The sequence below is a fragment of the Oncorhynchus kisutch genome, linkage group LG23 (assembly GCF_002021735.2).
Source record: "Oncorhynchus kisutch isolate 150728-3 linkage group LG23, Okis_V2, whole genome shotgun sequence".
Taxonomy (NCBI): Eukaryota; Metazoa; Chordata; class Actinopteri; order Salmoniformes; family Salmonidae; genus Oncorhynchus; species Oncorhynchus kisutch.
In genome coordinates this window covers 35,983,052-36,009,211 of record NC_034196.2, presented here as the reverse complement: position 1 = coordinate 36,009,211, position 26,160 = coordinate 35,983,052, and the positions used below count along the sequence as shown (strand labels likewise).

Below are 26,160 nucleotides of genomic sequence, written 5' to 3'. Positions count from 1 at the left end.
TGTGTTCCAATGGCAAGTTGTGTTAGCTAATTCAAGTTTATCATTTTAAAAGGCTAATTGATCATTAGAAAAACCCTTTTGCAATTATGTTAGCACAGCTGAAAACTGTGGTTCTGATTAAAGAAGCAATAAAACTGGCCTTCTTTAGACTAGTTGAGTGTCTGGAGCATCAGCATTCGTGGGTTCGATTACAGGCTCATGTAGATATTCAATTAAAAATCAGACGTTTCCAGCTACAATAGTCATTTACAACATTAACAATGACTACACTGTATTTCTGATCAATTTGATGTGATTTTATGGACACAAATTGTGCTTTTCTTTCAAAAACAAGGACATTTTTAAGTGACCCCAAACTTTTGAACGGTAGTGTATATACACACTGAACAAAGAAGTTTGAAACCACCAAGACTCTTCCTTGAGCTGGCCGCCTGGCCAAACTGAGCAATCGGAGAAGAAAGGCCTTGGTCAGGGAGGTGACCAAGAACCTGATGGAGAACCTTCCAGAAGGAAAACCATCTCTACACCACTCCATCAATCAGGCCTTTATGGTACAGTAAGTGGCCAGACGGAAGCCACTCCTCAGTAAAAGGCATGACAACCCGTATGGAGTTTGCCAAAAGGCAACTAAAGGACTCTCAGACCATGAGAAACAAGATTCTCTGGTTTGATGAAACCAAGATTGAACTCTTTGGCCTGAATGCCAAGTGTCACGTCTGAAGGAAACCTGGCACCATCCCTACGGTGAAACATGGTGGTGGCAGCATCATGCTGAGGGGAGGGTTAATCCGCGGCATGGACTGGGAGACTAGTCAGGATCAAGGGAAAGATAAACGAAGCAAAGTACTGAGAGATCCTTGATGAAAACCTGAGCGCTCAGGACCTCAGACTGGGGCGAAGGTTCACCTTCCAACAGGACAACGACCATAAGCACACAGCCAAGACAACACAGGAGTGGCCCAGCCAGAGCCCATAGCACTCGCTCTCTCACATTTATTATATGTCAATCACTACTACACAACATTATAAGAATTGGTAAAAGATGGGTGTCAACAGAAGTTGTGTAGTGTGGTCAGGTACTTCATTTTTCTGCAACATTAATTTGTTGAGTATATAAAAATGTTACCTGATATAATATATAAAAGGCATAGTCAGATTTTTTTAGGCCAAATAAAATGCCTTTTTTTTTTACTGTAGTCCTGCTATTGAGATACACCATGCTAGAACCGTAACAGTATAACTCTTTTGTCTTCAATCCTGACATTCAGATATTGTGAAGACAAATAAATCAGCCAAATTAAGAAAATTAAATTAGGTAATTGGCTGGTGGACATCCTTTACCCCCATCCTGCTTGCCCCCTTCTCTTGTCAGTAACCATGTCTGTCACCACTGAGCCCACCTACAGTTTCTCCATCCCCTACAAAAGCATACAAACAAGCCAGCAGTGATGTGCAGACAGCTCATAAAATCACAGGGTTTGTTGTTTTAAGATTCTAATCTCTTATGGAAGGATACATGTCACGTTCTCTCTCTCCTCGTCTCCCTCTCAAAACCCATTGGAGGTCAGAGGGTAGGGACCTCTGTTCTCTCATCCAATTAGTTTTGAGCAGGGGACCTGAGGAGTATACAATCGAGTCCTTCCCTAGGTCTCTGGTTTCATACAGGTAATTGGCAAAAATAAATGGAAACACTTGAGTAAATGAGGGATACAAAGCATATTGAAAGCAGGTGCTTCCACACAGGTGTGGTTCCAGAGTTAAAAAGCAATTAACATCGCATCATGTTTAGGGTCAAGTATAAAAATGCTGGGCAGGACATTAATTTGCCCATTATTTTGGCTACTATGTCTAAGCCCCAATAGGATGACAATGCCCCCCATCCACAGGGCACAAGTGGTCTCAACCCAATTTAACACTTGAGAGATTCTGGAGTGTTGCGTGAGATAGCGTTTTCCACCACCAACAAATAAAACAAATTATGGAATTTCATATGGCATCTCTCCAATAGGTCCAGACACGTGTAGAATATATGCCAAGGTGCATTGAAACTCTTCTGGCCCAACACCCCAAATAAGACACTTTATGTTGGCGTTTCCTTTATTTTGGCAGTTACCTGTAGGCACATACCACCTTAATGGATACGTGTGGCATACAGACACTAACTCAAAAGGTATTAGACATTGGCCCTCTCCTCAGGCTCCAGTTTGGCTAGTCAGAGCATCTAATGATAGTAATGAAGGTAGAGACTGGTCTTCTCTCATAATCAACCTGCTGCCTGTGGCTTGCCATCACAGACAGTCTATTCTCCGGCTCCATCCGCAAAAGGACAGAGAAACTCAATGGGGCGTCTTGCTCCTCTTCCAGCAACTGCCGCGTGTCAAAGGCACTGGCAAACTGGTCCGTACGCTCCTGGTAAGTGAAATCCAGCTGTAGCCTTAGGTCCATGGTGTCATTCCCTGCTGGCAGCTTAAAGGTGGCTTGGACAAAGACCACATACCAGCCTGCCATGGTCACCTGGATGTGGGTCCTGTTCTTGGTCAGGAACATGCTGCCAATCTCCTTCCCCTCCTCCTCCCACTCCAGCTCACCAAAGATCTGTTTGGTCTGTTTGGTGGGGTGAGAGGCTGTTGGGAACCAAACAATAGAGACAGCAAGGTCAACAAACGGAAGTAAAACAATTACTAAAACAATCAAACGGTCTGGGTCAAACAACAACATCCAAGGTAAGTAGAAAAGGGTAAGTAAAGAACATCTGTATTTATATTTTCCTTTTTTAGTTACTTATGAACTGACGCAGTAGGCCTATCAACAATGCAAAGTAATGGCTGGGTCACCTTTAAGGAACAAACTGGAATTGGAGGAAGGACTTCTGAGAAATTTCCCCAAGTCTGTGGGACATGGAAGACTGTTTTTGTTTACATTTTTCACAACAACAAAAGACACAAACATGCTCACTCAAAATATATTGTTCTTCTAATGCCAATGAGGCTTCATCAAGCTTCCAAAGTATGGGTCATTCCCTAAACTTGAATACTGAAAACAGGTGCAGTCACAAAATCTCACACAATCAATTGTCACACCCCCACAGCATGATGTAAATATACGCAATCACGCACACACACAAACACTTCCTGCCTTAGTGTGGGGGTGCAGTTTCCTGTAACTCCAGGCTCAGTAATACACATGTTAAGTGTCAGAGAGGAATGCTGTAGCATCGTTTTGACAAGAAAATATCTGTGCCTTCAAACAAAAATGATTATTGTCTTTTTAAATGGCTGTATATATGTCTAACTTTCATTTCCATCCACAGAATGAAGCTTACCATGAATTAGACCTCCACCAACTCCTGACGGTGATTCAATCGGCTAAAATTAAAAACAGGAAAACCAATTTAACATCCTCTCATGTTACACCTCAAATAATATAACAATTATAACCTAAATAGGAAAACATGTTGATGGAATATATTGTAGACAATTCAATGTTTTCCATTATTTATTTTAAGTGTAAAGTTTGAATCAAACTAATCTTTTGATTTAGCTGTTTTGGCAAATAGGCTGTATTGAACAGATCTGTGCTCAAATACAGCTTTGTATGTCTTGAGTCTGACTCTGGGCTTTGAGATGTTAAAAATTGTTCTCACCTCAAAGCCCAGTCAGGCTTAAGACATGCAGTAACAAAGCTATTTTCTTTTCAGACTGAGTAAAAACAGTAAACTATCCAGCACTAGAGAAGTAACTACATAGAGTAGATACTGTAAGACTTATAACCCACTGTCCTCTAATTGAAAATTAATTCAAATAAATATCCATTCCATGTTGGAAGTATATGGTCTGTACAGCAGTACTCAGCATATAATTTACCTTAGCAGAATAAATCCAGATCAAACACGCTGCATTGACAATCAATGCTGCAAGGACAACCCCGGCAAGTCGAAAGCCTGTGAGACAAGTGTCTTGTGCCATCCCCTCCAGCCAGGCTTTTGCAGAACTGTTGATGTGACTGGAAATGAACCAGTTGTGATCAGGTCTCTGACTTTAAGCTGCTATAGGATTTCCTATTCTGTGTTGGGGATTCCAGTAAGAGAGAGAACTGACGCATGAGGGGGGCGTGTTGCAAGTGTGATCATGTCAAATGCATGGGGGGGGGGGGGGGGGGGGGGGGGGGGGGGCTGACTAGTATTTTTTTATTAATGATGTATTATTTTTTAGTCTTGCTCAATCTGGTTGGGTGGGCCTGGCAGGGTCTGTGTCCACCCAGGCCTATGCCCCTGGGTGACTCCAATGCTTCCCACATCGAAGTTGGCTGGATGTCCTTTGGGTGGTGGACCATTGTTGATACACACGGGAAACTGTTCAGTGTGAAAACCCCAGCAGTGTTGCGGTTCTTCACACAAACCAGTGTGCCTGGCACCTACTACCATCCCCTGTTCAAAGACACTTAAATATTTTGTCTTGCCCATTCACCCCCTGAATGGTACACATACACAATCCATGTCTCAAGGCTTAAAAATCCTTCTTTAACCTGTCTCCTCCCCTTCATCTACACTGATTGAAGTGGATTCAACAAGTGACATCAATAAGGGATCATAGCTTTCACTTGGTCAATCTATGTCATGGAAAGAGTGATTTTAATGTTTGTATACTCTGTGTAAACCATGCCTTCAGGATTGTTCGTGGAACTTTTTTCTGGTGAACAATATTTGTTCAAGTTGCCAATGTGGTTGACCCTCATCCCATCAAGAGAATAAGGTCATAACATATCAGTGTTGAAATCTATGTATGACCTGACAGGTGTGGGCGTAAGCAAACACTTGCATCGTACATGTTATTGTTGGAAGACCGTCACAATGAAGTGACTCATATTGGTCACAACAACCATGTCAACTTTCCCCTCTGGAGGGAATCTATAAAAAGTAACCCATCGTGGTTTTCCACTTGCTTTTTCCTTAAGTACTCTATAACAGTAGTGATGTCAATAAGCTCGTTCCTGTGATTATTTAAATAATAAACATGAATTTATAACATGCAGGAAGTTACTTAGTGGTTATGAGGCTCTAACCACATAAAACCGTAGATGGGTGGGCTTTGCCAGGAAATAACATAATGGGGTTAAATGCATTTACACACACAGTGCCTTCGGAAAGTATTCAGATCCCTTGACATTTTCCACATTTTGTTACGATACAGCCTTATTCTAAAATGGATTAAGTTGTTTTTTCCCCTCATCAATCCACACAATACCCCATAATGACAAGCAAAAACTGGTTGAGAAATGTTTGCTAATTTATTAAAAATTAAAAACTGAAATATGACATTTACATTGTCTGTAAATGTCAATGTAAATGACATGTCTGATGAAACCAAGATTGAACTATTTGGCCTGAAAAGTCAAGGGGTCTGAATACTTTCCGAAGGCACTGTGTAACACAACCACTCAATGACTGAAAGAATACTATAGGCTACACCAAGACCGAAACAAGAGTTATAGAAAAATGGACAATGTTTATTAAAGTACAACACAGGTGCACCTGAATGTCCTCAAATAAAGAGGATTGTTATTAGCACTGGGCCTTCACAGCAAGCAGTGAAAATGTTCTCATTAGCTAGGTTTCCATCCAATTGGCGACAGATCTTCATGCGAATATTGAAAAATCCACAAAAACAATATGCGCATTTTCCCACCAGAGGTGTTTTCATCAAATTGACTTGTTGCAGATGAAAGGCTGTGTGTGATGACGGAGAACACATAATACCTTTTGTGGATATATTTCCATGTACCGAATAAAAAAAAGAAGTTAAATGGGATTCCATCACATTTTCAACTCTACTGATGGTTTTCGCACAAACATTTTGGCCTTATATAGAGAGTGTGTCCACCATATGCACGCTGTTGGCTAGAGCTCACATTTAGCCTACATGATGACATTATTATGAACAAAAGAGCAAAAAATATATATTTGTCAAAATGGCAGCCAAGCAACGATGATCATGTCACCAGAATAAGACCCTCAATATTTATTGGAAAGAAGCATCAAGTTCATCACCTTGCACTTTCACCTCCCTGTGAAGTTCATCGGAACTTATTTCATCTGTAGCCTAATAAATTGCATGCTTTCCCAATGAGCCGTAGTGAGAGGGCCACACAACATGTAATCGTGTGACTTCAAGTTTACTTTTATATGATGGTTATTATAGCAATATTTGAGCATAAAGGCGTTTTCACAGATGTTTCTCGCATAATTGATTTTACAGACACAAAAATATCCCACTTTGTCTAGCGTATTTTGTTTTGGCGACATTTGGAAAATTTACAAAAACATTTCCCGTTACCATTAGGCCTGTCATTATGTTTTTTATCCAACATGTCATTTATGCATAAAAGGGTTGGATGGAGACCTAGTTAATGAGTGAATGTGATGATTCTCAGCTCCAATCAGAGTTGATTTAATAAAATAGAATGACACACCAAATGTTCCGTCCCTACAGCTCTGAATGGTTTGCCGAAACAAGACATTTTCAGGAACGTTAGCGAGTTGCAAGCCTGTGGAAGACTGTAGTATGTGGATCATGGAAAGAGTGCTGGAATCCATCCAGAAAAATGCAGTTTCACATTTCCATCTTGATGTGCTGTATACACAGTTGTTTCTGCTCAACATGATTTGTTGTGGCTTTATGGTGTTTCATTTGAAAGCTTAAAAACAGAAAATGTCTATTATAAGGGGATTGAAAAAACAGGACTATAATCAAGTATGATGACTTTTGGCCAAAAGGGCTGAATAGGTACAATTCTTTGCATTATCAGTATTGAACAGGTCATTCTTAAATTAGAAAAACTATTACTCACCAATTGAAAGTCATCAACATAAGAGTATTTCTCTTCGTTATAGATGTTTTTTTTCGTCATGCATGTCAGCACAATCCAATCACAAACAACAGTCACCTTCAAAGAGTATAAACTTGCAATGAATATAAATAAACAATCGTATGCAACGGACCATGTTCTAGTGATACCATCTATAAACCCTGTATAAAGGGTAACATTTTACCCATTTAACATATGTATACTGTTGCCATAACGACAACACATACAGCATGTGATAGAAGTACTATATTTACCAAGCCAAGGAGGGCAAGACCAGCACCAACATTCAGCAGTGTTGGCACTATGTTAAATTTTCCAGCCTGAAGCAGAGACATTTAACCAGTTTAACTAGAATACCAGGATTTTATAACTATAACACCATTTCATTCATTATTTTATGACATTAAAATAATCATATCAAAGTTAAAAATGGCTTAGATTGTTTCTATGAAAGCTCACCTGACCAAAAACCATGACATCAAAACGTATTCCGAATCCTTTGATTAATGTCCTTGTCTCTTCATTGTTACCATTCTTATAATATTTGGCAAATCTGTGAGAAAAGAAAGGCACAAAGAGTGTTGCCAAAAATCGTCTTAAAAAAACAAATGGACATCAATATTTACACTACCTATGGTTGTAATAATTTGGGGTCAGAGATAAATCTGATAAATCTATCTATCGATGTGGTTGTAGTCAAAAAACTAAAGTTCAACCCCTATACCTGAAGTTGTATCCAGGCGCCACATTGTTCACTGGGTCCTTGTTGTCCAGGCGACGGAAGGTGTACCTAGGCACACACCAGCTGCTTGGCATGTCTAGATCACATTCCCAACGGATCTGGACACCCATAACCCCACCCTAGACAAAGACAATCAACGTAGATAAGGAGTATACAGTTGACATGGATTTTACAAATGAAAACCAGCTGAGACATAAGATGCTATGCTGCATGTTAGATAACTCGACATGCATCAAAATGCCATAAGATATATCATGACATTTTTACTAATATACACTGAGTACACCAAACAGTAGGTACACCTTCCTAATACTGATTTGCAACCCCCCCTTTTTTCCCTCAACACAGCCTCAATTCGTCGGGGCATGGACTCTACAAAAAGCATGTCGAAAGCATTCCGCAGGGATGTTGGCCCATGTTGACTCCAATGCTTCCCACAGTTGTGCCAAGTTGGCTGGATGTCCTTTGGGTGTTGTACCATTCTTGACACACACGGGAAACGGTTGAGTGTGAAAAACCCAGCAGCGCTGCAGTTCTTGACACAAACCGCCGTGCCTGGCACCTACTACCATACCCCGTTCAAAGGCACTTCAATATTTTGTCTTGTCCATTCATCATATGAATGGTACACATACACAATCCAACTATCAATTGTCTCAAGGCTTAAAAATCCTTCTTTAACCTTTCTCCTCTTCTTCATCTACACTGATTGAAGTAGATTTAACAAGTGACATCAATAAGGGATCATAGCTTTCACCTGGATTCACCTGGTCAGTCTGTCATGGAAAGAGCAGGTGTTCTTAATGTTTTGTACACTCAGTGTAGACCATGCCTTTAGGGTAGTTTGCAGAAAAATATTCCGGTGAACAATATTTGTCAAAGTTGCCAATGTGGTTAACCCTCATCCCATCAAGGGAATACGGTCATGACATATCAGGGTCTAAATCTACGTATGACCTGACAGGTGTGGACGTAAGCAAACACTTGCATCGTACATGTTATGGGAAGCCGTTTTTTAGGCTGAAAGACAGTAAGTAACAATGTTCTTAATGTTTTGTCGACTCAGTGTATATCCCCATTTTACCAAATGTTAAATAACTTGGGAGTTTTTATAAAAAAGCAGGCACTTACATGGACAGCCATGGTCTGAAAGTCCTCATTGGCCTCTGTGACCATGTCTTTGAGTCTGAAGATCGGGCAGTCTGGGTCAGTGATGCGATTGAATACACATTGTTCCAAGTAGGTCTTGTTGACATAGGGTAAGATATTCCTTCTGCAGAACAGACAAAAATATCATAGTTATAGTGTTACATGCAGTTGTTCTGACTGCAATTCCACATGGTTTATTACTGGATGGCCCAATGCAACAAATCTTGGTATTGCTTTATTTAGATAGAGGATCTACAGATGGACTACAGACTATCAGTAACATTTCAACTACACTATATATACAGAAGTATGTGCACACCCCTTCAAATTAGTGGATTCGGCTATTTCAGCCACACCCGTTTATGACAGGTGTATAAAATTGAGCGCACAGCCATACAATCTCTGTTGGCATTAGAATTGCCTTACTGAAGACCTCAGTGACTTTCAATGTGGCACAGTCATAGGATGACACCTTTCCGACAAGTCAGTTGGGCAGATTTCTGACCTGCTAGAGCTGTAAGTGCTGTTATTGTGAAGTGTAAAAGCCTAGGAGCAACAAGGACTCAGCCGTGAAGTGGTAGGCCACACAAGCACACAGAACGGGACTGCCGAGCGCTGAAGCACGCAGCGCGTTAAAATCGTCTGTCCTCGATTGCAACACTCTCTACCAAACTGCGTTAGGAAGTACTGTTCGTAGGGAGATTCATGAAGTGGGCTTCCATGGACGAACAGCCGCACACAAGCGCAATGCCAAGTACTATTGGACTCTGGCGCAGTGGAAGCATGTTTTCTGGAGTGATGAATCACGCTTCACCATCTGGCAGTCTGACAGACGAATCTGGGTGTGGTGGATGCCAGGAGAACGCTATCTGCCCCAATGCATAATGGTAACTGTACAGTTGGGTGGAGGAGGAATGATGGTCTGTTTTTTTTTTTTTTTCATGGTTCGGGCTAGGCCCCTTAGTTCCAGTGAAGGGAAATCTCATCGCTACAGCATACAATGACATTCTTGACGATTCTGTGCTCCTACTTTGTGGCAACAGTTCGGGGAAGGCCCTTTCCTGTTTCAGCGTGCACATAGCAAGGTCCATACAGACCTTTGTTGAGATTGGCGTGGAAGAACTTGACTGGCCTGCACAGAGCCCTGGCCTCAACCCCATTGAAAACCTTTGGGATGAATTGGAATGACTGGGGGACCAACTCCATATTCATGCACAGGATTTTGGAATGAGATGTTTGACGAGCACACATACTTTTGTGTCCACATACGTGTCCACATACTTTTGGTAATGTAGTGCATCTACTTATCCTAACCCTAAACTTAACCCTTATCCTAACTTTAACCCTCACACTTATTCTAAACCTAACCATAACCTTAGCAAGCAGTTAATTATCGAGAATATGCCAATAAAGTGTGACCCAAATCTTACATGGAATTTAGCTCGTAACATATTTATCAAGTCACAGAAATGTAAAACCTTGACTTACTTATTGAAGTTGAATTTGGGGTACCGGATGCTGTTCTTTATAAGCACTGTGAAGTTCTCTGCATCTGCCAACATTGGAGGACTAAAGAAAATTATATTGTGAAATTATTAAAACATTCTAGATGGATTATGTAAAATGAAAGCAAAATACAACCTTTTCCACCTTGGCACTCGATAGTTCTTACTTGGGAGGTTCCTTATCTAACTCCAGCGGGCACCAAGCCAGAACCTCACATGTCTTATCCACAGCTGAGTACTTCACACATTTCCCAGTCTGAACACCTGAGGGGAGATGGTCACTTTAAAGGAGAACGTCAGTGAAAAATAATAATGTGACTCTCATTCTACAAGTAAGTGGTAGACTGTCTTTAAATGTAATTAACACAGTGAGAGCTTGGGACTATAAGGTTCTATATGCAAAAATATGACTGAGATAATTGACTTTACATTTCCAATGTTGTCAGCAATTTGTATAATGTATTATTTTGAACTTAACATAAATGGGGGTATTTAGAGTACTATATATAGTTGAATTCAGAAGTTTACATACACCTTAGCCAAATACTATTCCCAGTGGGTCAGAAGTTTACATACACTCAATTAGTATTTGGTAGCATTGCCTTTAAATTGTTTAACTTGGGTCAAGCGTTTTGGGTAGCCTTCCACAAGCTTCCCACAGTAAGTTGGGTGAATTTTGGCCCATTTCTCCTGACAGGTGGGTGGGATGACCTGAAATATTCTGCTTTTACAAAATGTAATGCTGTTTTCAAATGAAACACAATACCTTGCTCTAAATCAATTCTAAAAGCTTTAACAAGAGCATGGTAGTGCGTTTCATTTGAGTCAGGTTTGTAGGCCTCCTTGCTCGCACACGCTTTTTCAGTTCTACCCACACATTTTCTATGGGATTGAGGTCAGGGCTTTGTGAAGGTCACTCCAATATCTTGACTTTGTTTTCCTTAGGCCATTTTGCCTTTGGAAGTATGCTTGGGGTCATTGTCCATTTGGAAGACCCATTTGCGACCAAGCTTTAACTTCCTGACTGATGTCTTGAGATGTTGCTTCAATATATCCACATATGTTTGAAGGTAGGCCTTGAAATACATCCAGGTGTATGTAATTTTCTGGAATTTTCTAAACTTTTTAAAGGCACAGTCAACTTAGTGTATGTAAACTTCTGACCCACTGGAATTGTGATACAGTGAATTATAAGTGAAATAATCTGTCTGGTAACAAATGTTGGAAAAATGTATTGTGTCATGCACAAAGTAGATGTCCTAACCAACTTGCCAAACTATAGTTTGTTAACAAGAAATTTGTGGAGTGGTTGAAAAACTAGTTTTAATGACTCCAACCTAAGTGTATATAAACTTCCGACTTCAACTGTAGGTAGAGAACATTGAACAGAACGAGGCTATGTCCCTCCAAAATTGTTTTAAAAAAAAATGCAGATAGAACCTTACAGTGCCTTCAGAAGGTATTCACACCACTTTACTTTTTCCACATTTTGTTGTGTTACAGACTGAATTTAAAATGGATTCAATTGAGATTTGGTGTCACTGGCCTACACACAATACCCCATAATGGCAAAGTGGAATTATGTTTTTAGAAATGTAATTATAAATGAAAAGCTGAAGTATATTGAGTCAAAAAGTATTCAACCCATTTGTTATGGCAAGTCTAAATAAGTTCAAGAGAAAAATGTGCTTAATAAGTCACATAATAAGTTACATGGACTCCGTGTGCAATAATAGTGTTTAATGATTTTTGAATGACTACCTCATCTCGGTACCCCACACATACAATTATCTGTAAGGTCCCTCAGTCGAGCAGTGAATTTCAAACACAGATTCAACCACAAAGATCAGGGAGGTATTCCAATGCCTAGCAAAGAAGGGCACCTATTGGCCAGTAAAAAAAAGCGTACATTGAATATCCCTTTGAGCATGGTGAAGGTATTAATTACCCTTTGGGAGGTGTATCAATACATCTAATCACTACAAAGATACAGGCGTCCTTCCTAACAGTTACAGAGTTTAATGGCTGTGATAGAAGAAAATTGGCACTAAAGTAAAACTGCAAAAAAATGTGGCAAATAAATTAACTTTATGTTCTGAAAAGAAAGCATTATGTTTGTGGCAAATCTAACACAACACATCAATGAGTACCACTCTTCATATTTTCAAGCATGGTGGTGGCTGCATCAAGTTATGGGTATGCTTGTCATGGGCAAGGACTAGGGAGTTTTACTAAGCACAGGCTAAATCCTAGAGGAAAACCTGGTTATGTCTGCTTTCTAACAGACACTGGGAGACAAATTCATTTCACCAGGACAATAATCTAAAACAGTGTTTCCCCAACCCTGGTCCTTGAGTACCCCCAACAGTACACAGTTTTGTTGTAGCCCTAAAACACAAGGCCAAATGTACACTGGAGTTGCTTACCAAGACACTGAATGTATGGCCTAGTTACAGTGTTGACTTAAAATCAGCTTGAAAATGTATGTTAAGACTTGAAACTGGCTGTCGAGCAATGATCAACAACCAACTTGACAGAGCTTAAAGAATGTGTGCAAAGCTCTTAGAGAGACTTACCCAAGAATACTTACAGTTGTAATCACTGCCAAAGGTGAATCTAACATTTATTGACTCAGTGGTGTGAATACCTATGTAAATTAGATATTTCTGTATTTAATTTTCTATAAATTTGCAAAAACGACTAAAACATGTTTTCACTTTGTCATTATGGGGTATTGTGTGTAGATGGGTGATTTTTTATTTTATTTTATTCATTTTGAATTCAAGCTGTAACACAACAAAATGTGAAATGTAATGCTACCCTCTAGTGACCACACAAGGCCTTTTTCTTTTACAGAAAGCCTTATAGTCAACATCTCAAACGTAGAACAAGGATTAGATCATAATATATGATAACTCAAATATAGAAATGGATCAATGACAATTTTCCCAATGTCAAAATCTTAATATCCTTACCATTGCCTCGGGTATCACGTGAGCCAGCCTTGCAGTCCCTGTCTGAGGTGCAGTCAAAACCAGTTTTTGGGACCTGAACGCATGACAGCATGAGTGTAATTTCTTTAAGCTTGAAAATACATCTTAGACACAGTACAGAACTTCAACCTCTATGAGAACCAAAAACAGGTCCCCCAGAAATGACCTCAATGGACAGAAAGGGGTACACCTCCCTAGACCCAAGAACAAAAGCATGTTTTCCTAAAACAGGATGTGTGATTTAATGAGAGACAACATAAAGCTAATAATACATTGCTTATGTATATAAATCCTACAGCCAATTTTCTAAGAAAATGTTGACGTAAAACATTTGCAAATAGATTTTTATAGTGTATCTTTAACTTGTCTATCATGCATATGACTCGAGGGCTGGACTTCATCCAATAGAAAGCATTAGTAATGGTGTCTTTTTGTAGGCACGAATGGAGGCTTACTCGTTGGCCAAAACCTATAGATTCTGACCGGTCAGATAGCGAACAACAATGACAAGAAGCTGAGGAATCGTAGGTGGCTCGTTTCAGCTCGTGGGCATCTTATTATTTATACCATGTCTTGTTTTGGTGTTTTTATTTATGTCCAGACCCGGTGTCAGAACCAAATCAGTTGGACGGGCATTTGATTTCCAAAGGTGGGCCCGTTTCCATTTCACGGGACCTCTTATGTGTGCACACACTTTTTACATGAGTGTTATAGTAAAGCCCATAGGCAGCTCATGAGTGTTATCGTAAAGCCCGAAGGCAGCTCATGAGTGTTATCGTAAAGCCCGAAGGCAGCTCATGAGTGTTATCGTAAAGCCCATAGGCAGCTCATGAGTGTTATCGTAAAGCCCGAAGGCAGCTCATTAGTTTTGGGTAGATGGTGGAAGTGGTTGAGGAGTTCGAATTAAACAGCGTGTTGAGTAAATTTGGTGAAGACGAATGTTCTGAATGGACAACAGTAGTGTCGAAAACTGGAACAAAAAGTTAATTGTCTAAAATTACAGTCCAATAAAATAAACATATCCAGGTGTTAGAATGGCCAAGTCAAAGTCCAGACCTGAATCCAATCGAGAATCTGTGGAAAGAACTGAAAACTGCTGTTCACAAATGCTCTCCATCCAACCTCACTGAGCTCGAGCTGTTTTGCAAGGAGGAATGGGAAAAATGTTCAGTCTCTCGATGTGCAAAACTGATAGAGACATACCCCAAGCGACTTACAGCTGTAATAATTTGGGGGCTGAATAATTTTGCATGCCCAATTTTTCAGTTTTTGATTTGTTAAAAAAGTTTGAAATATACAATAAATGTCGTTCCACTTCATGATTGTGTCCCACTTGTTGTTGATTCTTCACAAAAAAATACAGTTTTATATCTTTATGTTTGAAGCCTGAAATGAGGCAAAAGGTCGCATAGTTCAAGGGGGCCAAATACTTTCGCAAGGCACTGTAGTTGGGGACGGTACGAGAGATAAAAGTAGAGAGCTCAGTTTTTGTTCCCCACAGGATACAGCAAGACCCGGAGCCCAGAAGACGGTATCCTGGAGAGGGTCTCATATGGGAGACCTACTCTTTTCTTTTGGTTTGTTATTCAAATAAACACCCTTGAAACCGAGCTAATCCTACTCTGTCCATGTCTGATCTGTGTAAACGTTTTGACCAAACCCCCTGGTCTACCACAGTGTGTAAATTATAATGAATCGCTTCTTGTTGGGAAGCGGTTGTTGAGTAAGGATGCATATGTGAGAAACCCATTTGAGGTGTCATAAATGGTGAAGTATGTGCTTGGAAACGTGGAGTCTGTTAGTGACCAGGAGTGGTCTTATTTTGATTCATTGTATTTCTGACGAGCAGAGGAAGATTGCAGTGGGCCTCAAAAGAATCCGGACAACAGAAGATTTGTGTTTTGAACTTTGGAGTAGAGCACCCGTCAAAGGACTCATCTCAGGGATGACGACGGATGTTATCGTGGAGAAATTACAAGATTATGTTAATGTTATTGCATCAAATGGTTGTTTTATGCAACCAAATAACGTTTTTAAAACTCTACTGTGTCTGTGTGAACTGAGAGGAGCTTCTGAGATTTAACTCTAGCAACTGATTTATAATGGTCTTGTCCTCTCTCGGAGCCCGCACTCCATAGAATGAGTTGGTGTTTGTGTGCCGGGAGGTACCAGGGTGGAGATGGCTCCGGTATGGATAATGATGTTGTATTCGGCGCATGTGACTAATAAGATTTGATTTGATGAGAGGAACTTTGTTTTGGGAGCCCGACCCTGGTTTCTACACAATGAGAACAGTCTTTACAGTCTGCTGTGAATTATTAGTATCATTCATACAAATCCTATCCTTGTGACCCATTCCATACATCTGTTGTTTGTCATGAACATTCAGGAAGGTGTACTTTGCTATAAAATGCTGTGGCTCAAATCCACTCATTGGGCTCTCAACGAATCATCTAGGGGTGATTCGTCGACCAGCTTCATTATTGCAATAATGAATCAATGTTATTAATACGTTTTGAATAAAGTAATATCCTGATTGGTGATTGATCTTGTCTCTCCTCATTATTGATTAGAATGTCCACGACAATGTTCAGGTTGAATACCTGAAGAGAATTCCTGGCGTGGTTGGTGCCCGGCGTCTGACCTGCTGGGTGAATGGAGAAAAAGGAGAAAGTCTGTCGGTCCTGTTGTTTTTTGATGAGGAGCAAATACCTACGCATGTGAAGCTTGGTTATGTAAGATACACTGCAGTGGCTTGGGGACAAAAGCTCTTACGGCGTAGGTATCGTAAAGGATTTGGCCATGTTTCAAGTGTGTGCAGACGAACAGAGTATACTGAAGAACGGTGTGCAGAAGGACGACAGTGTTGCAATTGTGGTGGGGATCATGATCCTGAGTTCCTGGTGTGCCTTGTAAGGGTGAAGAAAATTAAGGTGGCAAAAGTTAGAGCGGTCAATCAAATCTCCTATGTGTAGGTGATCAAAAGAATTAAGGAAACAAGAGATGCCAGTGAAGAGATGGTAGTGGATACACCTCAGCCTGTAGTAAATGTTTGCTGCCAGACAAAAGATAGCCTGTGTGTTAAAAAGGTGGATTTTGCTCATTGCCACAGTTATAAACTGTACAGCACAAGTCTCAAAGAAGTCGACGAAACTAGACATTATTGTGGCTGCAGCAGAAAAGTTTTTGGGACTCCGGGATTTTAAATTGGAAGACTTGGAAAGGGTACTGGCGCCAGAGGACCCGCCCTCCCAGGTTCCCCTTGAGCCTGTGTAGGGACCAGATCTGTTTTATTGATTTTTAACAGAAAAGTTGTTTGACTTTTATTTATTTATTTTTTGGTAGTTCGAAGAAGAAGCTTATTGGTTTCAAGTTTGGGGAAGCTTACAATTTATCCTACCATTTCTACCGACCTGCGTGCCAGTTATGACTATTTATATCTGCATTTATATATTTCCGTGGAACAGTTTCATTTTAATAATAAAGTTTTTGTTTCTCAAAATCATTGTCACGTGGTTAATCATAAAAATCTGAAGTAAAATTATAAAAATCTCAAATTAAACTATGGTGGGTGCACTAGACTCTGCAATATGGACACATTGATACACTGTGATCCATTGGCAGCTAAAGAAATGAGAGCATAGAACTAAAAAAGATAGCCTATAGGCTAATGCAACAGTAGGCCTATAACTTCCAACATGAACTAATTCAAATACATAGACCTAAAGCCTACATATAAAAGAGTAGAAAATATCCTGACAAAAATTCTGGTTCTTTCAATCACATTCAGCTCTCTTCTCTGCCTGTCTGCCGCCTTTTCTATCTGTTTTGACTTGAACTATTGCTAGTGAAGTTCAACATTGTATCAAATTATCACAGGGTCTGGCCAGAAGCTGTCACTAACAAACTTGCAACATATCACTAGCCTATTCCGGGCCCTCAAAGTTTCCTGTGCCAGTGAGATTAATTTTTTATTTTTATGACGTTTCCACTGGATATATGGGATCATCAGATCATGATATTTTGCTCTTTCACACTGAGGCTTGGTGAAAGAGCAAAATATGATGTTGGAAAAACAAATTAAACACGGAGTAACTACAGTATCATTCACAATGGATGTTAAAAAACAGACTTTGTTGACTTGTGTGAGGCGAAGAAAAAATGTGTGGTGTCTGTGGTGAGTTAAGACAATCAGAAATAAGATATATGCAATGCATTCTGGAGACTCACCATGTCTTCGCCACACCCCCTCCCCTTCATCTTGATGCAATATTTTAAATTATGCTCAAGACACGTTATCTTCACACGCTTTTCACAGACAGCCACAACTCATATCAGCTAGACCTATTCAGCTAGACCTATTGCCCGGCGCACTCCCCAAATAGAGGCTTCCTAAACACACTTGTGATTTGAAATTATCCACAGCTATTTATTTTTTTAAAGAAGGTAATGATACTATGTGGCTAAGTCATGCTTCCTGGTGAAGTATTTTGAATGATTTTACTTAGATAAGAGTAACTATATATATATATGTTTGGTGAAACATCACTTTACATCAGGGCAATCCAGCATCCTAACAATGCACTGTGCACCTGCCAACTTTCTTTTCTAGAGGCTGAAACCAGAGATCTGTATATAATGATGACAAGCTCATGTCTCCGGCATTTGTTCCAAAGGAGGGAAGGCTGGCGACAAGCTTAGGTCTGCATATTATTTCCATAGAAGCCCATTGAGCTTATAAAGGACCGATTTTGGTGCGAGTGAGCCCTCTCACTTCGCCTCTTCCTCTCTGCTGAAACTATATTACTGGAGAAAGCATCAGAGCGAATGAAACAGTGCCCCCCCCTATATTTAGCCCATGAATCTGATGCTGTCTGGCCAGAAATAGTATGACATGCCATACTCTTGTTCCAGACAGCATCAGATACATGTTCTACACATAACAAGACAGAGAGGCGCTGTTTTGCTCACTTGGTGCTTTAACTGAGATTGATGAGTCTTTCTGTTGGCGCACGTCTTGGCCATCATTGACTCAGTGGGTTTTGTCCAACATGTCTCCGGACCTACACTACAGGTCAAAAGTTTTAGAACACCTACTCATTCAAGGGAATTTCTTTATTTTTACTATTTTCTACATTGTAGAATAATAGTGAAGACATAAAAACTATGAAATAACACATACGGACTCATGTAGTAACCAAAAAAAAGTATTAAACAAATCAAAATATATATTTGAGATTCTTCAAATAGCCACCCTTAGATCTTATCTGTCGGGAAAGATGTCAGTTCATCACTGTGGATGGTTTGTACTCTGACAATTTGACTGTAAGTTTCAGTGTTCCTTAAGGTTCTGTTATAGGACCACTATTGTTTTTATAATATATTCTACCTCTTGGTGATGTCATTCAGAAACACAATGTCAACTTTCACTGCTATGCGGAGGACACATCTGTACATTTCGATGAAACATGGTCAAGCCCCAAAATTGCCTACGCTGGAAGCCTGTGTTTCAGACATAAAGAAGTGGGTGGTGGCAAATATTTTACTTTTAAACTCAGTCAAAACAGAGATTCTATTTCTAGGTCCCAAGAAACAAAAATATCTGCTGTCAGATCTGAAAATGAATCTTGATGGTTGTACAGTCATTTCAGATAAAAAACTGTGAAGAACCTTGGCGTTACTTTGGACCTCTCTCTTTTAATGGTCATAAGCTTTACTGTCTGGTTACCCGGATAAAGCACTAAATAAACTTCAGTTAGTGCTAAACACGGCTGCTAGAATCTTGACTAGGACCCCAAAAAAGTATCATATTACTCCAGTGCTAGCCTCTCTACACTGGCTTCCTGTTAAGGCTAGGGCTGATTTCAAGGTTTTACTGTTAACTTACAAAGCATTACATGGGCTTGTGCCTACAGTACCTATCTCTCCAATTTGGTCCTGCCATACATACCTAAAGGTAGACTACTGTCACAAGACGCAGGCCTCCTTATTGTCCCTCGAATTTCTAAACAAACAGCTGGAGGCAGGGCTTTCTCCTATATAGCTAAATTTTCATGGAATGGTCTGCCTATCCATGCGAGAGATGCATGTGAGAGACGCAGACTCTGTCTTGACCATTAAGTCTTTCCTTATATTTTGTTGTTGTGCTTTTTCACCTTTTTCTCGCCAATTTCGTGATATCCAATTGGTAGTTACAGTCTTGTCCCATTGCTGCAACTCCCCTACAGACTCGGGAGAGGCAAAAGTCGAGAGCCATGCATCCTCCGAAACACGACCCTGCCAAGCCGCACTGCTTCTTGACACACTGCTCGCTTAACCCGGAAGCCAGCCGCATCAGGAATACATGGCCTGATGACTCCTGGTTGTGCCCAGTCCACCTGGTTGTGCTGCTGCTCCAGTTTCAACAGTTCTGCCAACGGCTATGGAACCCTGACCTGTTAACTGGACATGCTACCTTGTCCCATTAATTTCTCCCATAAGAATGGCCAACGAACCAGAGGTAGAAAATGAAAATTGAAAAAAATTCAATTTTCTAGGGCTAAAAGCTGTCCAGCAAAATTACAAGACAATAAAACAATATTGAGTAATGACTAGCTGCTATGAAAACCTTAGGAATGTATACTGTTAGCCAAATAGAGGCTTTCTGTTATCCAAGTCACACATAAAAAATGTGGCTTTAGCCATTGTCCTTGAAAATATCCATTCCGGGTGCACACAGGCACAAGCACTCAGACATTCTCACTTCCCCAAAGTCATTGGACAACTTATCCTAGATCCCCAAAGTCAATTAGAAACTACATTCTTATAGCGCATCTTTAACTTCTCTATCATGCACATGACTCGAGGGTTGGACTTCATCCAATAGAGAGCAATAGTAATGGCGTCTTTTTGTAGGCACTAAACGGAGGCTTACTCCGCTATGGCTCGTTGACCAAAGTATATAGACGAATTGGCTGACCAACATCATGACAATGAAGGCACACATCAATGTGGCCGGAAGGCGTGCATTGTTATGATTCTGAACGGTCACATAGCTAGCAACAATGACAAGAAGCTGCCATGTGGGGAATAGTAGGTGGCTCGTTTCAGCTCATTGTATCTTGTTATTGATACATTCATTTCCCCCAAAAGAAACGGCCAACAAACCTGAGGTAGAAAATGCAAAAAAAATGTATAATAATTTAGGACTACAAGCTGTCGAGCTCTATTATAAGACAATAAAACAATAGTGAGTTGCAATAAAATCCTTTAGGAATGCATACTGTTAGCCAAATAGAGTCCTTCAGTTATCTAAGTCACACGCATACATTTAGGCTTCAGCCATTGTCTTTGAAAATATCCATTCCGTCTGCACACAGGCACAAGCACTCAGACATTCTCACTTCCCCAAAGTCATTGTACAACTTATCCTAGATGTTGTAATAAAATTGAAGTTTTAGATCAAAATGTATAAAGTAGAGCCTTTTCCATTAACATTAACCTATCTTCAGGTGGATGGGATATTCAGTATGTTAGATAGGCCGTCATTGTAAATAAGAATTTGTTCTTAACTGACTTGCCTAGTTAAATAAAGGATTAATTTAAAAAAATGTCTTACCTCTGGACAGTGCGACTGAGTTTGGTTCAGAGTGATGAGCAGGTTCGTCAACACAAAGAAAGAGTTCTCCTCCTGCCACAAATAAAAACTCAAATTACTTCTCTCAAACATACAATCATCAATGGGTTTGGCCTATTCACATGGCTTTTGCTTGAAATAAAGTTAGTAGGACACAGTTGTTTCATCTCTGACACACATTCCATGTTTTAGTCTGAGCAGCGGTATACCACTCCCAATGGATTTTCTCTTTTCTTTTTGTACAAGGTCACCCTAACTGACCCAAAAGCCCAAATGTGCACAAAGCTAAAGTGAAACAAGCAGGAACCATAAAACACCACTGTGCCAGTGAAGTTGAGGTCACACCCACCATGATGGGTGTCAGTCAGCCTGGCATCAGGTGACTGGGGGAAGTAAGGGTCCCCGTATTTGGTGGTGGTGATTGCAATAGATCAGGCCTATACCTCATCTTCTATACTTATGGGTGATACCTGTGGTGGGATGACATAGTCTGCCACATCCCAGATTCGCAGGCCCAGATCAGAAGTGTTGGTCAGGGCGATGCCCTTCACCTTGGTCGTGACAGAGCTGAGGACTGCATCCATGTCCTGGTAGCCTTTGTTCAGCACACAGACATACCTGCATAGGTGTGCAAGGGGGATGCAAAGAGGTGGTCAATGCATTATGGGCTTACCTTTATTCCCAGGTCCATGGGGCTTAAAAGTATAACATGGGGTGAATCACAGAGATATCATTGTATTTTTTAAATATAAAATATATGAAAATAAGTGAAATATTGCCCAAAACATATTGTGGCTATGATGGCAGTATAGGAAGGGGTACTGACGAAACCACTTTGTTTGATTAGTAAACATAGGTCAATATGAAATTGTTAGAATGTCATGTGGTCTTCATGCGACACTTACCCGATCACATATGCAATCACTAAAGCCTGCGTGATTCTGTTGAGGGTTCCAACCTTGAAGCTCCTAATTACAAGAATTTTCGGTGTTGAATATTCGAAAAAACATTGACAGATGGACGCACAACATCCCCTCGTTTTCATCATGTTTGCTGCCTCCGAAAAAAAGGGATTAAAACGCTATTTTATATCCTCTTAAAAAACGAGATAGCCCGACCGGTTTAAGGATATCTTTCCTGTATGTCACGGGTTTTCGAAAAAACAACAGGCAGTTTTAACTTTCACGGTCCGTACTACCCGGGATCCTTGGGACGTCCCGAACCCCATGAAGTTGAAATGTAAAATGGTTGAGGGTTATGCTTAGGTAGCCTAAGGGTTGTGGTTAGGGTAAGGGCTTATGGTTAAAATAAGGGTTTAGTGTAGGGAAGTCCCAAGGATCCCGGATAGCACTAACCGAACTTTAACCCCACTGTAATTTCCCTGTCTTCCGCACACGTTTAGATTGAAGCGGTTCCTTTTTTATTTCCCAATAATGAAACAAGCTACTTTGAGCTGACGCATCATTTTTTGTATTTAGACCTACCACCTAGTATGGCAAATGCCAAATGAGTTCAAAGAGCAGTACAAGCAGAGAGTTCATTCGTTTTTTTAATACTCTGGTAAAAGTCCGACCTTTGGTACCTTTTGCCAAACTGTTGGTGGCGGTAGGCAGGGGCGCCACTTTGGTTTCAGAAGTGGGGGGCACATAACCTGGCGGGGGGTCCTCCTACCGAATTTTTGGGGCCATCTAAAGCTAATTTCCTGCCTTTTTACACAGGCCAATATGCCATCTCCATTTAGAACAAAAAGTAAGCAAAAATGCCCACAGTCATCAAGCTAGGTAGGAGATTATTATTAAATATGGTTAATAAGACTGAACTAGATAAAAGGTAATTCAATAATATGTGTTGCTGTGTTGCACCTTTAACCAATAGTCTAACAAATGAACAACTCTTGAAAAAAAATTACTTTTGCATGTCTTTATTGAGACAACATCTATATCAAATTTCAGCCAGACCAACCAGCCAGCTCGAGCTGCCTGCACACCCGACCCCCACCAGTCTAGTCAATACTTCAACTCTCTCCCAACACAATTTCCTTCCCAGTTTACACCTTAAATGTTTTTAATTCCCAAGGGAAAGGTTTAGAAACAAAAAAATAAACAAAAAACCCATACACCTAAAATATACATTATCACAAAGAAACATCAAATTCTCAATATAATTAATCTCATAATAGTACTGTAGAGCCATTTTTAATTGCACACAATATTGCTGGGTCACCCCATCCTGTCCCTAGGGGTCCACCACCCTGTAGCACCTCAACCCAACACACCTCACTCAGATTTAGGATCTTAGTGAAACATTCAATATTGGTTTTGGGTGTGTTAGGCTAAGGCCAGAGCGTCAACCCACAGGACAGCAGACCCCCAAGGCCAAGAATGAGCAGCCAAGCCTCTAGGGATTGCCTACATAGGTATCTCCCCCAATGAGGGCATGTTTTCAATACAGGTTTCTTATTCCATATAAGGCAACCAGACCCTATGAAAGTTGCCCGGTATACATTTAATCTTGTAATAAATCAAATCTAGTAATAAATAACTTGACATTGTGGAAGGAAAACCAACCTTACAACTAATGGCAATGCATTTCTTAGCCGCTATAAATAATTGGTTACACAGTTTCTTCAGATAACAGTCTCCACTATCAACATTTCCAAGTAAACTGAAACAGGGAGAAGGGATAATCTATAGACATGCTGAGATTAAAGAACATACTCTTTGCCAGAATTCAGCCAGCCTTCACAAGAACATTAACATATGCAAATATGTCACATTTTGTGTTTTACACCTCCAGCAGAGGAATTACATTTCTGAGTGCATGTAATTCAGTTTCACTGACATATAGTACATTCTATGGATGGCCTTAAACTACAGGGATTTATTTCTGAGATGATATGAACATGACTGGTGTCGTGGCTTGACTTTAAGATTAATTTGAAGACTGTTATTTATCTAATAACCTATGTTTAATTGTTACCCGATTAAATTAATAATGTAACAATTAACTCATTAGGATCTAGGGCACCACGAAAGCGGTTCTAGAGTTACCATCTCCCGAATTAAATCCTGAAAGGTTTTTACCTATCACATTCATAAACAGTCAACTTATTAATCATAACCTCGTATCATTCTGAACATTCGTAACCTCCTTGCTTCTGCAAAAACCAAAGCCTTACTTATGATTCAGTACTACACAAATTGGTTTAATGATTTATTTACTAACTAATTAAATGGGAACACAGGATAAAAATACACACTTTGCATCGGTTATTGACTAGAGACTTAATACGCTAAAACAGGTCCCTAGCGGAATGACAACAACATGGCTGCTTGTTAAAGAAGAGATGGAGAGGGAGAGAGAGAGGGACAGAGACACTTAACATTGTTACATTCAGAAACTACTCGCACTTACAGTAACCATATACTTTGCACACAAACCGCCGCCCACATTTTTGAGTAAGAAATTGATGTATTTACGTGAAATGCCTGGGTTAGCCAGGGTTTCTCGGTGAACAGGGCAGCCTTGGAAAGGGAGTTGGACTTTTTTTCGCAGCATGCTTGTAAGGCTCTGATTGCCCGAAATGGTTCAGTTGAGTCTTCTATTGTTGTTCTTCTCTGTAGTTGTCCGTTATTAGGTGACTTGTCGTGTAGTCCTGAACAGAACTACAGAGTTAACTTTCCTTCCATTCGATCTTGAAGATGCTTCTTCGAAGATAGGCTAGCCAGCCGTATAAATGGTTTCCCAGTGGGGTGATGAGAGTAGCGTAATGCAATGGTTTGAGCAGAGTGACAGAATGGTCCAACTTAAATTGACTTTCAAAGTAACTTTACTTAGGACAGCTAATCAGCCGTACCAGTAATTGTCCGGGAGGTGAGTTTATCGTCTCTACCTCGTGTTGAGATTCAAAGTTCAAACCACTTTAAACGTGCAGCTGCTGCTTCACGTCTTTCTGGTCTGGTATGCTAATTTCTTAACCCATCATTTATACAGTTTGAAGGGAATGGGTGGTTCCGGTAGGATGACATGCTCTCTGACCTGTCAGGGGTGGTGACTACTTACTACTTACTGTGCCCCAAACTCTCTCTCCATCGTTTGATGGCTTCTCAAATCACATCTGTCACTTAACAAAAACACCTCCATAATTGTTCATATTACATGCACAATGCATTGTATTGAAATTTCATACCTGTAGTGGGTATACTTTCCAAGTATTTCCTTTATAACATTTATCATCACAAAATAACAAACATGACATTAGTGTTCTATTGATCGCCAATGACCATTCCCCACATTCTATGTTAGAAATATTGTTCCAGTATTCTCTTTTGAACGTGTTAGAGTTTCAGCGGGAAAAGTCTTATGAAATAAAGGACATTCTGTTGATGAATGCTGGAGAGGGAGACCTGAATCTTCTCTCCTTGATTTACAACAGGGCGTGAGTTGTTAACCCCATAGTCCCCCCCCCCCCACCCCCTCTAGGGTGAGAGGGAGTCTGATTGAAGTTATTCATTGCAAATCTGATCTGACCTATTTGGATTCTCGTGGACAGTCATGACACTGGACATTCAAACATATCAGTGTTCATTGATAATCAATAGCTTCTACTAGGTCTTCCTCACATTTTTGTTTTACATGTTTTGTGGAAAAGCCTCTATCAACCATAGATACAGTTTGGAAATCAGCTTTGGAGGCCTTAAAATAGCATCTGGCTTGTCCTTTCCTGGCTGTCTGATCCTGCTGTGACCCCTGTCACCATCTGACATTACGAGCATAGTATTGTGTACTGACTGCACTAGAGGGCTGCATTTCACATTATTCACACACTCAGAATTTGCTGCTTCAACTTCATTAGCTTTCTTCTCCTAGTTGAGCGTGAGAGCTCAGGTGTGCCTAGTACAGCATGTGTGGTCTCATTGAAATAGAGTAGGCTGCCTATATGGGTGGAGAATCAAGTGGCAGTTAACTTGAATATGAAATTAACTTAAATACCAATAGACTGTTGTTTACTACAGTGTCTTTAAATAAATAATAAAGAAACTCACTAACATGAGTCAAAGTGCAATCAATAAATGTAATCATTGAAAAGGAAAAGGCACAACGCACACATAGTTTAGGCCACTGATTCAGAAGGGTTGTGTTAAATTCAGAAGACACATTTCAGTTGAATGCAATCAGTTGTACAACTGACTAGCTATCCCCCTTTCCCTTAGGCTATATCCTATAGGACTATGCAAAATGTAGCAAATATTGCTGTCATCATTCTTGCTGCATCCAGTTCAGTAGCCATAC

At 40.2% G+C, this 26,160-nt stretch overlaps 2 protein-coding genes across 3 annotated transcripts; both read right to left on the bottom strand.

The window, feature by feature from the left end:
* Positions 1 to 986: 986 nt before the first annotated feature.
* LOC109867881 (uncharacterized) lies at positions 987 to 4,071 on the bottom strand. Its single transcript, XM_020457187.2, has 4 exons — positions 3,864 to 4,071; positions 3,323 to 3,365; positions 2,835 to 2,888; positions 987 to 2,624 (listed from the first exon to the last, which is right to left on the bottom strand). Exons 1-4 carry the CDS (start codon positions 3,963 to 3,965, stop codon positions 2,209 to 2,211), a joined length of 615 nt encoding a protein of 204 aa, XP_020312776.1. The 5' UTR covers positions 3,966 to 4,071; the 3' UTR covers positions 987 to 2,208.
* A 1,413-nt stretch (positions 4,072 to 5,484) lies between these two features.
* Positions 5,485 to 22,341, bottom strand: p2rx4a (purinergic receptor P2X, ligand-gated ion channel, 4a). Of its 2 annotated transcripts, XR_004204987.1 has the most exons (13): positions 21,774 to 22,272; positions 21,339 to 21,486; positions 20,851 to 20,922; positions 15,857 to 15,897; positions 13,236 to 13,308; positions 10,428 to 10,524; positions 10,244 to 10,324; positions 8,738 to 8,879; positions 7,589 to 7,725; positions 7,324 to 7,417; positions 7,119 to 7,184; positions 6,847 to 6,942; positions 5,485 to 6,693 (listed from the first exon to the last, which is right to left on the bottom strand). XR_004204987.1 is itself a non-coding variant. In XM_020457652.2 (12 exons), exons 1-12 carry the CDS (start codon positions 21,914 to 21,916, stop codon positions 6,673 to 6,675), a joined length of 1,170 nt encoding a protein of 389 aa, XP_020313241.1. In that variant the 5' UTR covers positions 21,917 to 22,341; the 3' UTR covers positions 5,485 to 6,672. The 2 variants fall into 2 exon arrangements, 1 of the variants encoding a protein (XP_020313241.1); XM_020457652.2 differs by lacking the exon at positions 15,857 to 15,897 and having other exon boundaries at positions 21,774 to 22,341.
* Positions 22,342 to 26,160: the final 3,819 nt, after the last annotated feature.

Bases quoted from the DNA above. Each gene is read 5' to 3' on its own strand.
- LOC109867881 (XM_020457187.2), bottom strand. From the start codon at position 3,965: ATGGCACAAGACACTTGTCTCACAGGCTTTCGACTTGCCGGGGTTGTC. The intron at 2,889-3,322 runs GTAAGCTTCATT...CATGTCCCACAG, and splicing joins TGGTGGAGGTCTAATTCATG to ACTTGGGGAAATTTCTCAGA. The intron at 2,625-2,834 runs GTGACCCAGCCA...GGTTCCCAACAG, and splicing joins TTCCAGTTTGTTCCTTAAAG to CCTCTCACCCCACCAAACAG.
- p2rx4a (XM_020457652.2), bottom strand. From the start codon at position 21,916: ATGATGAAAACGAGGGGATGTTGTGCGTCCATCTGTCAATGTTTTTTC. The intron at 7,418-7,588 runs GTATAGGGGTTG...CTTTTCTCACAG, and splicing joins GCGCCTGGATACAACTTCAG to ATTTGCCAAATATTATAAGA. The intron at 6,694-6,846 runs GTGAGTAATAGT...TCTGTTTTTAAG, and splicing joins ATGTTGATGACTTTCAATTG to CTTTCAAATGAAACACCATA.